Source organism: Caloenas nicobarica, chromosome 27 (genome assembly GCF_036013445.1).
Source record: "Caloenas nicobarica isolate bCalNic1 chromosome 27, bCalNic1.hap1, whole genome shotgun sequence".
Classification (NCBI taxonomy): domain Eukaryota; kingdom Metazoa; phylum Chordata; class Aves; order Columbiformes; family Columbidae; genus Caloenas; species Caloenas nicobarica.
In genome coordinates this window covers 4,577,629-4,590,053 of record NC_088271.1, presented here as the reverse complement: position 1 = coordinate 4,590,053, position 12,425 = coordinate 4,577,629, and the positions used below count along the sequence as shown (strand labels likewise).

At 40.3% G+C, this 12,425-nt stretch overlaps 1 protein-coding gene across 1 annotated transcript in view; it reads left to right on the top strand.

Annotated features, from left to right (window-relative positions):
• Positions 1-12,425, top strand: part of SPPL2B (signal peptide peptidase like 2B) — a 28,572-nt gene that overhangs the window by 3,764 nt on the left and 12,383 nt on the right. Inside the window, exons 2-11 of the mRNA XM_065652431.1 lie at positions 3,110-3,229; positions 5,677-5,859; positions 6,542-6,631; positions 6,997-7,136; positions 7,980-8,122; positions 8,999-9,095; positions 9,252-9,368; positions 10,844-10,925; positions 11,710-11,784; positions 11,922-11,984. Coding sequence (XP_065508503.1) covers positions 3,110-3,229; positions 5,677-5,859; positions 6,542-6,631; positions 6,997-7,136; positions 7,980-8,122; positions 8,999-9,095; positions 9,252-9,368; positions 10,844-10,925; positions 11,710-11,784; positions 11,922-11,984 — 1,110 coding nt within the window. The remainder of the gene's footprint in view (positions 1-3,109; positions 3,230-5,676; positions 5,860-6,541; positions 6,632-6,996; positions 7,137-7,979; positions 8,123-8,998; positions 9,096-9,251; positions 9,369-10,843; positions 10,926-11,709; positions 11,785-11,921; positions 11,985-12,425) is intronic.

Genomic DNA, 12,425 nt, shown 5'->3' with positions numbered 1-12,425 from the left:
GCTCCTGCAAAACTGCCTGAAGACATGGGAGGCAGTTTGGGACACATAATACTCAAAACTGAGCTACTCAGTATTGGTTTTTTGTGTTTGGGGTTTTTTGTGTTTTATTATTATTTTTTTTAAAAAATTATTTTAAGCCCAGTCAGATCCTGTAACAATAAGCAGGAAACACTTTTGTTCTTGTCTTTTCTCTGTGTCTGCATTGGGATCTCTGTGGCTTGTTACTCTTGAAAGTAAAATTCAAGATAATAACAATGGATTATTTTTCAATACTTCTCCCTTTTGTTGAAGGAGTTTTAGGTGTTATGGTTGGATAGCCGAGATATGAGTTTAAGAGTCCACCATGGCAAAATAGTTGGAGTTTTTTGCTAAACGCATTTCTTGCTCACCACATATGCACAAAAGTGTCTCCCTTCTTCCACAAATATTTATATCTCGTAAACTTGCAAGTGACTTTAATTTGCATTGAAACAAATGGTGTAACCGGCCTAGCACACTCAGGACAGATCTCACAAACACTAATATAATAAAAAAAAGGAGAAAGGTGATGTATGAGTTTTTGTAGACCAATTATATACAAAAGAGCTAAATATAAAAATCTTCGCCTTTTGTATATTTTTAAGTTGATGTTTCTTTGCTGCTATGCAGTAGAATGGCATCATTTATCTTCCAGGCAAGGTGGACATCGGTTGTTTAAAGGACAATTCTTTGAAGTGTTTCAAAAAGCATCTTTTTACCCTGAGTCTCTCCTAGAGGTGCAGGGTCACTTCTGTGGTTTAAGGTTTGAAATACAGAGGGAGAAATGAGAACGACGGATTCTTTTAGTGGATTTTTTGTACAAAAGTGTTAAGCTGCACCTTTGCTGCTGCCTCCAGTCATCTTTAGTACCTTGTTTCTCAGCTGCTGCCTGGAGAAACAAATGTATAAGATGTATATGTAACTGTGTAATTATAAAATCATTAATCTCTTTAGGCTGTGAATATTAAACTAGATGTTGACAGATTAGCCTGTCACAACTTTCTGTCTAATTCAGTAGCATTGATGCTTAGGGATATTATGTTGTGTTTCTCTCCGGTACAAGGTTTCATCAGGTCTGGTTGGCACAAAGTTCTTTGCTTGGGGAAAACTAAATCTGAGCAATTAAACATATCTTCAGTCAATAACTTCAGTTTTGGTTAAGGGTGCTGGACAGGAGAGAGAGAGGAGGGAAAATGGGAACAGAGGAGTTGGGTTTGTGGGTAGGGGACAGTAGGACATGAAGGGGGCTGGCAGAAAGATGAGATAGTTGGGTTGGGTTTTTTGTCTGGGGTTTTTTTGGATTTGATTTTTTTCCTGAAGCTGCTGCTGTGGGTGAACTGATGGTCTCTGCTTGTCCTGTGTCCTGGAATCACTAACGAATGGGCAGCATTCCACCAGAACCAAAATGTGCAGCTAGTTAAGAGCCAGGTCAGTTATTGCATGTGTTTCAGATATTATTTTTTTAAAACAGATTTCAAAGTGCTGAGTGCTGGTAAGGATTCTTGAGAGTTCTCAGTTAAAAGCCAATAAAATGGAGAAACCTCCTTGTGCAATAGGAAGCAAATGGTCTTGGAACACAGAAATGATGATAGCAAGAATCCAGTTACATTAACAATGTCTGGTTTTCCTAAGCACTGGATTCCAAAATCACTGAGCTAAAATAGTATTTTATGTAGTTATATAGTTTATATGGTATTATACATGCTACATTTAATATGGGGTCAGTTTTTTCCTATCTAATAGCTCATATATAATTGACATTTGCTCTCAGCATCATCTTTTTGTAGTCTGTTGCCAGACAGCACTACTGAAACAGTGAAGTTGCTCAGTAAGATACTGTGAGGCTCTGAAGGAGTAATTAAAGTATAACAAGACTCTCCTTCAAAAAGAACCATAGGTCTGGATCTGTATAATTGAATTTTACAAGGAATAAAAAATATATATATATGAGAACAATTAGTGGAGATGGTGCCTGCAACCCTGTTGGTGCTGCTTTGCAGAGCATGGAAGTGTCCTGTAGAAACTAATGGTGGCTTGGATGATGTTGTAATGAAATTCTGTGTGTCGTCTTGTTCCAGCAAGGAGGAGACGCCGCTGTCAGAGAGAAGCAACAGTAGAGACCCATTTGTCGCTTAGAAATGAGAAGGAGTATTTGTATCAGAACCCTTAGACTGCAAGAACAGCAGAGCCCGTGGTACACTTTGTGTTTCTTCAACCATTTCTGAGGGCAGGGAGGATTTACAGTTATTTTGATTGGGTTGATGTAAGACTGAAGTCAGCACTAATTAAATAAAACCATCACTAGTAGCACATACTTCCACAATTGCATTGTCTTCCTGATTTCTGGTTGCCTGGGTAAATACCCACTAGAACTTGGTGCGCAAGTAGACACCGGCGTCAACTCCACAGAAAAATTTACTTTTGCAGGTTCTGTGTATGGTATTGTAGGCATTTCTGGTGTGGCTTTTTGGCTGGAAGATGAGGCGTATATCTGGTAGTCACAAAATTGTGTCGCTATACGGAGGGAAGGAAGCGAGGACATACGTAAAAGAACAGAGCTCGTCGCGAAGAACGAGAAGATTGTGAATAACTCTAGTAAGTGTTTGCTTGTGATGAGCTGTGACCCTGTGCTGGCCCCTTGGTCTTTCAGTATTCCTGGAAAATGGCCTGATACGGTCTGACATAACCAAAATAATGAGGAAATTATGATGTTTGCTATGTATTATTTTGTAGGGATGGGAAGCTGAAAATATCTGTGTTAAAAAGAGAACTTCAAGTGGCTAGATGTGGTTAGAATGCTTACCCAAATAAACAGACTACAGACAGCGTATCACAATCGAGAAAATGCCTTAAACTGGTGTATTTGCTGCAGAAGTGAATCTGCCTAATGTGTCCAAAGCCTTTATTTGAAGTATGATGGAAATAATAACAAATTCCACCGTACTCCCTGCATAGATATTGAAACTTAGTAGAATCCTTTTGTTTTTCTTTAAAATACAAAGCAGGCAAGCCAACAGCAAGTTACACATCTCACTTTGGCGATTTCATGTGACCTAAAATTCCTGTAGTGACATTTTTGTTGTGTTTTCAGGTGTGCTGTGAGTACGGGATGGTGCATGTCCTGTCAGAGAAGGGGAGCAGCAAAGGAAAAGACTATTGTATCCTCTTCAATTCCCAGTGGGCCCATTTGCCACACGATCTGGGTAAAGCTGTAAGTACCTCGCCAAGCAATGACAGAAGAATGTGTTACAAATTACGAGGAAACTTCTGATTTCTAACTTGGATTAGCAGAATTTGAAGCAATTTGAACTGCTTTGTTTGCTTTATGTAGAGAATATTTTTCTCTGTTAAGATCACCCACTATGGTGGGAATATTCCTTTCCAAGCAGCTTGCAGAGGGAATGACTATTTGTGGTTCAAACCAAAACCTGTCCTTTTGTACAACATGAAAATGGCACTTAACCTGTGGTTGGAAAAGAGTTTTTCTATGATACAAAAAGATATACCACATGGCCTTGCTATAAAATATGTTGGACTGTGACCTTTAGTTCTTTATCATAGCTATTAATTGTGGACTGATACTCTGTTCATTGTATTCCTTAATCTACCAGTTGAGTGCTACACAGCATTATTAACGTTGCTTATGAGTGTGTAGTCAAGTCTTAATTACCCGTGGTGGGTTTATTGCGACTGCAGATCACCTAGGTAATCCAGCTCAGATCCTGCAGCTGCCTTTGCCTCATAAAAATTCACTGGGGCCATATTTAAGTAGCTCTGCAGGAGCCAGTATAGTCCAGAAAAACTTGCACTGAACCCAAGCTGAAGCATTGAACAGATTCTGCTCCCACCATGAATCCTGTGTTCAGTTTTGGGCCCGTCATCATAAGAAGGACATTGAGGGACTAGAGAGAGTGAAGAGAAGGGAACGGAGCTGGTGAGGGGCTGGAGCACAAGTGTGATGGGAGCGGCTGAGGGAGCTGGGGGTTCAGCTGGAGAACAGGAGCTGAGGGGAGACCTTCTGATCTCTGACCTGCCTGAAAGGAGCTTGGAGCCAGGGGGGGTCGGGCTCTGCTCCCCAGGAACAAGCGCCAGGACCAGAGGAAACGGCCTCAGGTTGCACCAGGGGAGGTTGAGGTTGGATATGAGGAAAAAATTCTTCACGGAAAGAGTTGTCGGGCATTGGAACAGGCTGCCCGGGGCAGTGGTGGAGTCACCATCCCTGGAGGGGTTTAAAAGGCATTTAAATGAGGTTCTCAGGGACATGGGTTAATGCTAGAGTTGGGTTATGGTTGTATTCGATGATCCTGAGGGTCTCTTCCAGCTGAAATGATTCTGTGATTCCCTAGAGCACTGGGGCTGCTTGTGCCGTATCCCTTGACTATCCCTGTTTCCTTTCTCGGCTCTCCCTCTACCTCTCCCTTTTTCACATTCTTTGTCCTTCTCCTTCCCTCCAGTACTCCAGCCGTTCAGTTTATTACCCGAGGGGATACAGTGCACTAACCCAAGCTCACTTGACGTTTGTGTTCTGCTCTATTAGAGCTGATAAGCTTTCCTGGAACCTGGACAGCCAGGAAGTGTGTGTGGAGACATTTTCCTGTCTCTAAAGTAGGAGGCAGGTTGGAGACGGCAATTTTCAGAATAAACTTGGAGCTACTGGCAGCTTGACCCTCACCTTTCCCTACTAAAACAGCAATCGGGTATTTGGCATCGTATCACATACCCGTGGATTTCTAATACAAAGTATTAGAAATCATTTGGAATTGGTGTTAGAAATTATTTGGTATTTAGTATTAGAAATTATTTGGTATTGTGTCGCATACCTGTGGATTTCTAACACAAAGTGTGACATGTGTCAGCTTTTCAGGTTAAAACTTTACCCTGGTGCTTCTCAAACCCGTAGCAAGAGCGGGGATGGGACCTGCTTGTGTCAGCACAGCTCACACCAAGAATCAGTTATTTGGTAGATAACTGCACTTCTCAGGTGACTTTCAAATAGAACTGGGCAAAGATTTCACAAGGAGCAATTTCTGCTGGTGTTATTTCTAAAACCTTGAAGTGTCTTTGGGCTGTTCCTGTGCAGACATCCCGGAGCAGATGTCTTTGGGTCTCGGGAGGGCTGAAACTTGGGAATTTGGGCAGGTCTGCAACATCTCTGAACCACAAGCAGTGAGAGAAGCAGCTTAGAATCCAGTATCTGGGTGCTTGGGATGCAAAATCTCAGCTAACTGGGTATGGTTGGTTCTAAAATGGAAGTTTATTTTTGTTGCCTGTGCTTTTGTACTTTAACTCAGCCTGTGCTTGTGTTTCTTGCTGTTTATACCCTACACCGTCTCAGCCACCCCAGCAATGATAACGCTTCGCTGTACTCCTACATCCCTTCAGAACACAGTGCTGAAGAAAACATGCAAGTGCGGATCATAACCCAAATTTTATTACCAGCAGAATTCTGTATGACAGGTGAAGTGAGGCAGGACCCCGTGCAGTAGAGAAAGCAGCAATGTGTCAGCTTTCACATTTCTCTGAGAATATTCTGTCACTCCATTACCTGAAAGTTCAAAATTACCCTTTAGAAACTGTGTTTTCTGCTCTTGACTTCTGATACCACTTTATTTTACATATATATATGTATATGTATTTAACTAATTTCTTTCTTTTCAGTCACTCCTACAACTGCAGGATCAAACAGCATCTGTTTTGTGTTCTCCATCTGATGTACCTGATGGGGGATTTAATAACCAAATCCCCATGGTGATGCGAGGGAATTGCACCTTCTATGAGAAAGTGAGGCTGGCGCAGATAAATGGAGCTCGTGGGCTGCTGATTGTCAGTAGAGAGAGGCTGGTGAGTCTCTTTCTGTCTTTATGTATTGCCGATACTCCTCTAATGTTGGATATTGTCTTCAGTGCTCATTGCTGGTATTTCATGCTCCTCTTTAAAATAAATTTTTATATGTGTGTGTTTATGCATGTACGTACATTGCATCGATACGTGTAGAAATAATACATGTAAATGAAGGATTAATTAAACAAGAGCAGGTCTCATTGAAGTAGGAGGAGTGCTGCTTAGAGCCTGTGTAACATTCAAGTCAAGGGCTCAGAATTATCTTCTATCATGAAATACTGGAACAGAAGGAGGAGGTTGGTTTCCTGACTCATCCTCCTGCCTTCAGTGAGATCCAGAGCACAGTGAACCGAGTGCTTTGGGTTGAGCTGGAGCATCACCAGTGCCCGTTCTGTAAAATCAGCAGTTTTGAACCCCATAGTCAATCCTAGAGGCACATGAGTCGTAAAACCACAACCCTGACATGTGAAAGATGCTGCTTGAAGCTTGGTTGCTGCGTTTTGCTGTTACAGTGTTTAATGACTTGGGCGTACATTCTGAACTCCAGTTTCTGCTCATTATGTTCCTTTCTAGAAATTTTTCCAAATGAACAGACACAGAACTTGCAACTTTAACTCTTTTGAAATAGTAGAAATATTTGCAGAAATGAATATAATCTTACCTGGTCTGAACTGTCTTTCAGGTTCCTCCTGGGGGTAACAGGAGTCAATACGAAGAAATTGACATTCCTGTGGCTCTGCTCAGCTATACTGATATGTTAGATATTGGCAAGGTAAACTTGATACTAAATACTTTGATTTGTATTATCTCATTTAAATGAGTCACTCTTCAACACTATTTGAAGTCTGTCTTAAAAGCTTTGAATCTGTAGAGAGTTACACTCATGAAAGTTGCATTGCTGTGGTTTTTTTTAAAAAAAAAAGCAGCTCTCTTAGGAGGTTATTTGCCATCCTCAGAATAAAATCAGAATGGAGCTTGGTGCTGGAAATAAATGTCACTAATAGCAGAGCTAATAGATTGTTCTTAAGTATTTCTAATAAAGCTTGATTCTGAGGTTGCTTAGTGAAAACTAAATAACTGAAGCTTTGCTGGGGTGGCTTTTTGGAAGTTCTTCGTAACTTGTACTTGCCCCTGCAGAGTTTCGGCAGCTCGGTGAAGGGCGCGATGTACGCACCGAATGAGCCCGTGCTGGACTATAACATGGTGATTATATTTGTCATGGCCGTGGGGACCGTTGCAATTGGAGGCTACTGGGCAGGAAGCAGAGATGTGAAAAAGTGAGTAGTTGGAAATGTAGCATGTTGGTTTTCTTGTATTTTTCACATTAAAAAAAAATAAATAAATACATGGGATTTATCTGCAGGTGGCCTGGTAGCTCTGCTGTTGAGGTTTGGAGACTGTGTCACCAGAATGGGAAAATGCTGATGTGACATTTGAAAGGCCCTGAGCCTTGTCATGGCTTTGTCACTCTATGAAATTATTAGAGTTTAATTTACTTGTAGAGATTTTTAGTATTTTGCCTTGTCAAAAAGCCAAATATTTGAAAAGCTCAGAAGGAAAACTGGATAGTAATGGGCTTCCTATTTGGACTTTTGCAAAAATTCACCATCAAAATATTTTGTAAAAAAAAAATAAATAAAAATTGTTTTTTCTAGTATAGTGCAAAATTAGATGGTTAATGTACCCTGTGTTTATTATGAATCTTTTATTGAAGTTTTATGGCTACGTTTTGCCAGTAAGTGGAGTTGGAGGGTGGGGGTCGTTTGTGCCACACTTATTTCTAACATTTTTGCTTTATATACACAACCTGACTTCAGGATTTCTTCTGAAGTCAGCAAATTATTCTGTAGTAATTTGCAGGATTCTGCTGAGTTCTTAGTGGATGAAAAATAGTATTCTTGATAAACTAAAGCAGCAATTACTGGTTTGTGCATTGTGTTCCATCTGATGTTCATATACCCATGTAAAACGTGGAGTTCGCTGACCTGAGTGGAAATCGCTGCAGACATTGGTGTCGTGTCACATTTCCAGCCCCATGTAGTTCTCGCTGGAGGTTCGGTGCCCTTTCATATTTCCTTGCAGAAGGAATGGACTGATTTTTAGCCCTGTTCCTCTTCCAGGCGGTACATGAAGCACAAGCGTGATGACGGGGCAGAGAAACACGACGATGAAACAGTTGACGTGACGCCAATCATGATCTGCGTGTTTGTGGTGATGTGCTGCTCCATGCTGGTCCTCCTTTATTTCTTCTATGACCACTTAGGTACTCTTCAAGTTGGATTTGTATTGATACATCTTCAATATCACAAGGCTGCCATCATTTAAGAAACATTTTTACTCTGGAAATAGTTATGAAATGGCTGCTTTCTGCCATGTTTCTTCATTCCAATAAGATTTAAAACCCTGTAAGTAGAGTAGATTTCTATACCTGCTTTTACTGACGTTGCATTAGGTGATCATGGAGCTTCTTTCAAATATTAAAGCCTATTAAGTAGATACAGACTTAATGTCTTCCACCTTTTATTTTTGTCAAAGGTGTCCTCAAACCTATACTTATCTTTTTATTATTGTTCAGTTTGACGTTAAGTTGTGGGATACAGGATCAATTTATTTTTTTTTTTACCTTTATAAAGATAAGTTTCTACTGACCGCTTATCAAATTGATTGACAAAAAACACAAGAGTCTAATGCACTGTGACTTCCATCCTCTTATAAGTTATGAAAGATGCACCCAGTCCATATTAATTCATTTTACTACCGAGTGAATTCAAGAGTTCCCTTATGGTCACTGATACTCATAATGAGAAGATAAACACTTCACCACGAATTCCTTTTCAGGCTTATGATTTAATGACTTACTTTAAGAATATTGGCAACAGAGGGTTTGATTTGTTGAAGTAGCTATTGCATAAAGTACACCTGAGTAAAATGAGCTAGAATTAGATACTGAAAGAGCATAAATCTAATCAACAATCATTTGAAGTCACTGAATTTCACTCTCACTGGTGAAATGTAAGCCTTATTTCTCACGTAAGCCTTATTTCTCATTCAGACTTTTTGATTTTGTTCTTTATTCAGCTGCGATATGAAAAAAAAGCACCCCTTATCCTACTGGGACTTACTATTTTTTCTTTCTCAGTCTACGTTATCATAGGAATATTCTGCCTGGCTGCCTCCATTGGTCTGTACAGTTGTCTCTCTCCCTTTGTAAGAAGATTCCCCTTGGGAAAGTGTAGGTATGTGGCAACTTTTAAATATTTAATGGACAAAATTAATTATTTATAAGGTTGAGTAGGTGTGGGATTTACAAGGTGGTTTCGTACTTCAAAATGTTTATAAAGTAGGAGGGTAACTACATAGACAACTGTAGCTTTGGTGTGTTTCATTTTCAGAATCCCAGACAACAATTTGCCTTATTTTCACAAGCGTCCACAGGTCCGGATGTTGGTTTTGGCCCTATTTTGTATCTCTGTCAGCGTAGTCTGGGGAATCTTCAGAAACGAAGATCAGTAAGTGTATATTTTAGTTTTTGTGTTAGAAATTGTAATGTGCTTTACAATATAAGTCACTGACATCCATAGAAGCCTGAACTTATCCAGAATTTAGGAGCAAAAGGAAAGAAATTAAAGACTTGGGCAGAAATTCCTACTTGTTCCTTATGTACTTTGTCTCGTTGGTTAAAGTTACAGAAAACTGTCTCTTGTTAAGCTTGAATTTCTCTGAGTCCCAGTCCCTTTTCTGATCTCTTTGGCTTAAGGCAGCTTTTCAGAAGTGGTGTGGAAAGTGGGACACAAGTTGTCTGACTTATTCCTTCAGGTGATGGTCTGCATGCGAATAAGAGCTGTGAAGACTCAAATCTTTAGTTCCTCTGGTATGAGTAAATAATTCTCTATGTCCAGTATTGCCACAGTACCTAATTATAGCACGTTCTTACCACTTTTGTCAGAGGGTTTTGTTGATTTTGGTGTTGGTTGGTTGGTTTGGGGGGGGTTGTTTGTGGTGGTGTTGCTGTTTGCCCCTTACCTTACTCCCAGATGCTCCAGTTTCCCCATATATACGGGATATGTTCATCTTCTTGGCCCCTCTAACAGGGGTTTGATGTCGGAACTGAAATGCCATCTTGTTTCTGCTCCCGGTCCCACAGACACTGCACTCGTGCCTCGAATGCCCGTTGTTGCCTTTGCGTGGTCTGCTCTGCGTTAGGGCTGTGGGTCATTCCCTCACAGAACTCATAAATCAAGGAAGTATCGACTTTGAAACACTTTTTAGGACAATAAGTGTCAGACTGAGGAGTACAGAATACTATAGAGCTATTCTATCCTGGGATATTTAGGACTAAGAAATGCGTTTTCTGCCTCAAAGCTGGAGTGAACCTGAGCACCTCCTGCACAAAGCTCCATCAGCTCAGGAATTGATTATAGCACCATAATATCTCATCTGCATCTAGACCTTAGTGATTTTAAGGAAACCTTAGTGGTTTGTATCTCAAATCCTACTTCTCTTTGGTCCTAGCAAGTGAGAGTAAAGAGCCTTGGTACTTTTGTTCCTGACTTGGAAAACGCAATCAAGAAACAGCCCCAGCTGTACCCTCAGCACACGGGGCCGTACACACAGACACAGGCCAGAGCACCCCAGAACTTCTTATTTTGGTACCACTGACAGTTTTCAGTCTAACACGCTCATCCAGCCTGCGCTTCATCAGCTTCTCTAGGAGGATCTTATGGGAGATCCTCAATGGAAAACCTTCATCTAGATAAATATCCCTCCTGCTCTTCCCTCATCCACCAAACCAGTTCTTTAATTGCACAACATTATCAGGTTGATCAAGCACAACTTTCCATTTGCGAATCCACACTGACAACAATGTTGATTTCAAGCAAGTACTTTTAATAAAGTTTTTTCTCCCAAGCAGGTCCTTGGTGAGGCTGAGGCTTGGTCTGGCTTTCCTGTTTCCTGCAAAAACGTTACTCTCCTCTTCCTTTAGGTGGGCCTGGGTTCTGCAAGATGCTTTAGGGATCGCTTTCTGTCTTTACATGTTGAAAACGATTCGCCTGCCTACATTTAAGGTATGAGAGTTAAACAGATGTAAAAAGATGTTTGCCTGTATACAGTTGAAGAGAGGAGCCACTTACAGTGGAGTCATTGGCTTGGAAATGCGCTTTTGTTCATATATAGCTTGGAAGAGAGTGATGTGTTGAGTATAAATAGACCAATAAGTGGGATGTGATTGTTATGTTTGGTAATTTAAAGTTCTGTAGAGTTTTGACTGCTCGTAAATCACACACCCCACACTCACTTGGGGGGCGTTTTGGTTTTGTTTCTTCAAATTTGACACACAATTGATGCATCATTCTGGTTTTTTTTCAAATATTCCAGAACTTATTCAGTATCCTAAGATAAAAATCAATATTAGTCATTGAGTTGCCCCATAGGCAGCTCTCCAAACTCTGTTTCAAGTTCTCCTCACCTATAATTTTGTTCGCCTGTACGGATTGGCCAAAGTAACGTGGATACAGTTTCAAGCTGTGCCTGGTGTCCTCCAGAGAAAATATTTCTCTCAATATTTCCTAACAAATTGAAACAGGAACATTTCCCGATTTGGCATGATAAAGATTTTTAGGGACTAACATGTAATTTTGTGTCTAAGAATTGCTTTCTTGTACTTGGTGCATGTGAGACCAAATTACTCCATCTAAAACATTTGGGAATTATGAAAAACACTTGGGTAGGTGACTTGCTTTAGTCCTTGTTAGTTCTTGCCTTGAATAGTTTTAAGTTGCTGATTATTAGTTCTTTGCTGTTTGCTAAAGCACAGTATGTAAATACCAAGTATCTTGTCTCTTCTTCCAGGGCTGTACCTTGCTCCTCCTGGTCCTTTTTGTATATGATGTATTCTTTGTATTTATCACACCTTTTCTAACAAAGGTAAGGAAATTACTTCTCTAGTGCCTGCTGCTCACAAAGTGTAATAACCTGTTTCTCTGTGTATTCCTAAATGATTCCAGGCCCGCTGGGTGAAGCGCTAATATACAATTTTCTCAATTTTTTTTTTTTTGCTTTAGACTGGGGAGAGTATCATGGTGGAGGTGGCTGCAGGGCCGTCTGATTCTGCCACTCACGAAAAGGTACTGAATGTCAGCTGAAAACACAGCATTAATTTTCAGCTATTACACTTTCGACTTCTTTAAAATTCAAAGACCGCAAAGCTGAAGTGGAGATGCCAGCCCGAAAATAATTTAATGTGGAAATAAGGTGTCCTGGGCTCTCTGGAAATCTGCACCAAACACAAGGGAGAAAGCAGATTTTTAGTGGTTCATCACAACAACTTAGGTCCTTTATCTTTAAAAGGGTTTCACTGGAAGGAAGCTGGTCAGCTCAGCTTCACAAAAACGTGTGACTACACTTGTAAATAGGATTTATTGCTAATGAAGCACCATTTTTACTTAAAGAGATAAAACTTCTATGATCAGTCTATCAATCCATACTAATTTCTTTAACTTCTTATGTTATTATCTTTAGTACCCCTTTAGTTTCAGTTTTATTCACAGGATGAATTATATAAAACA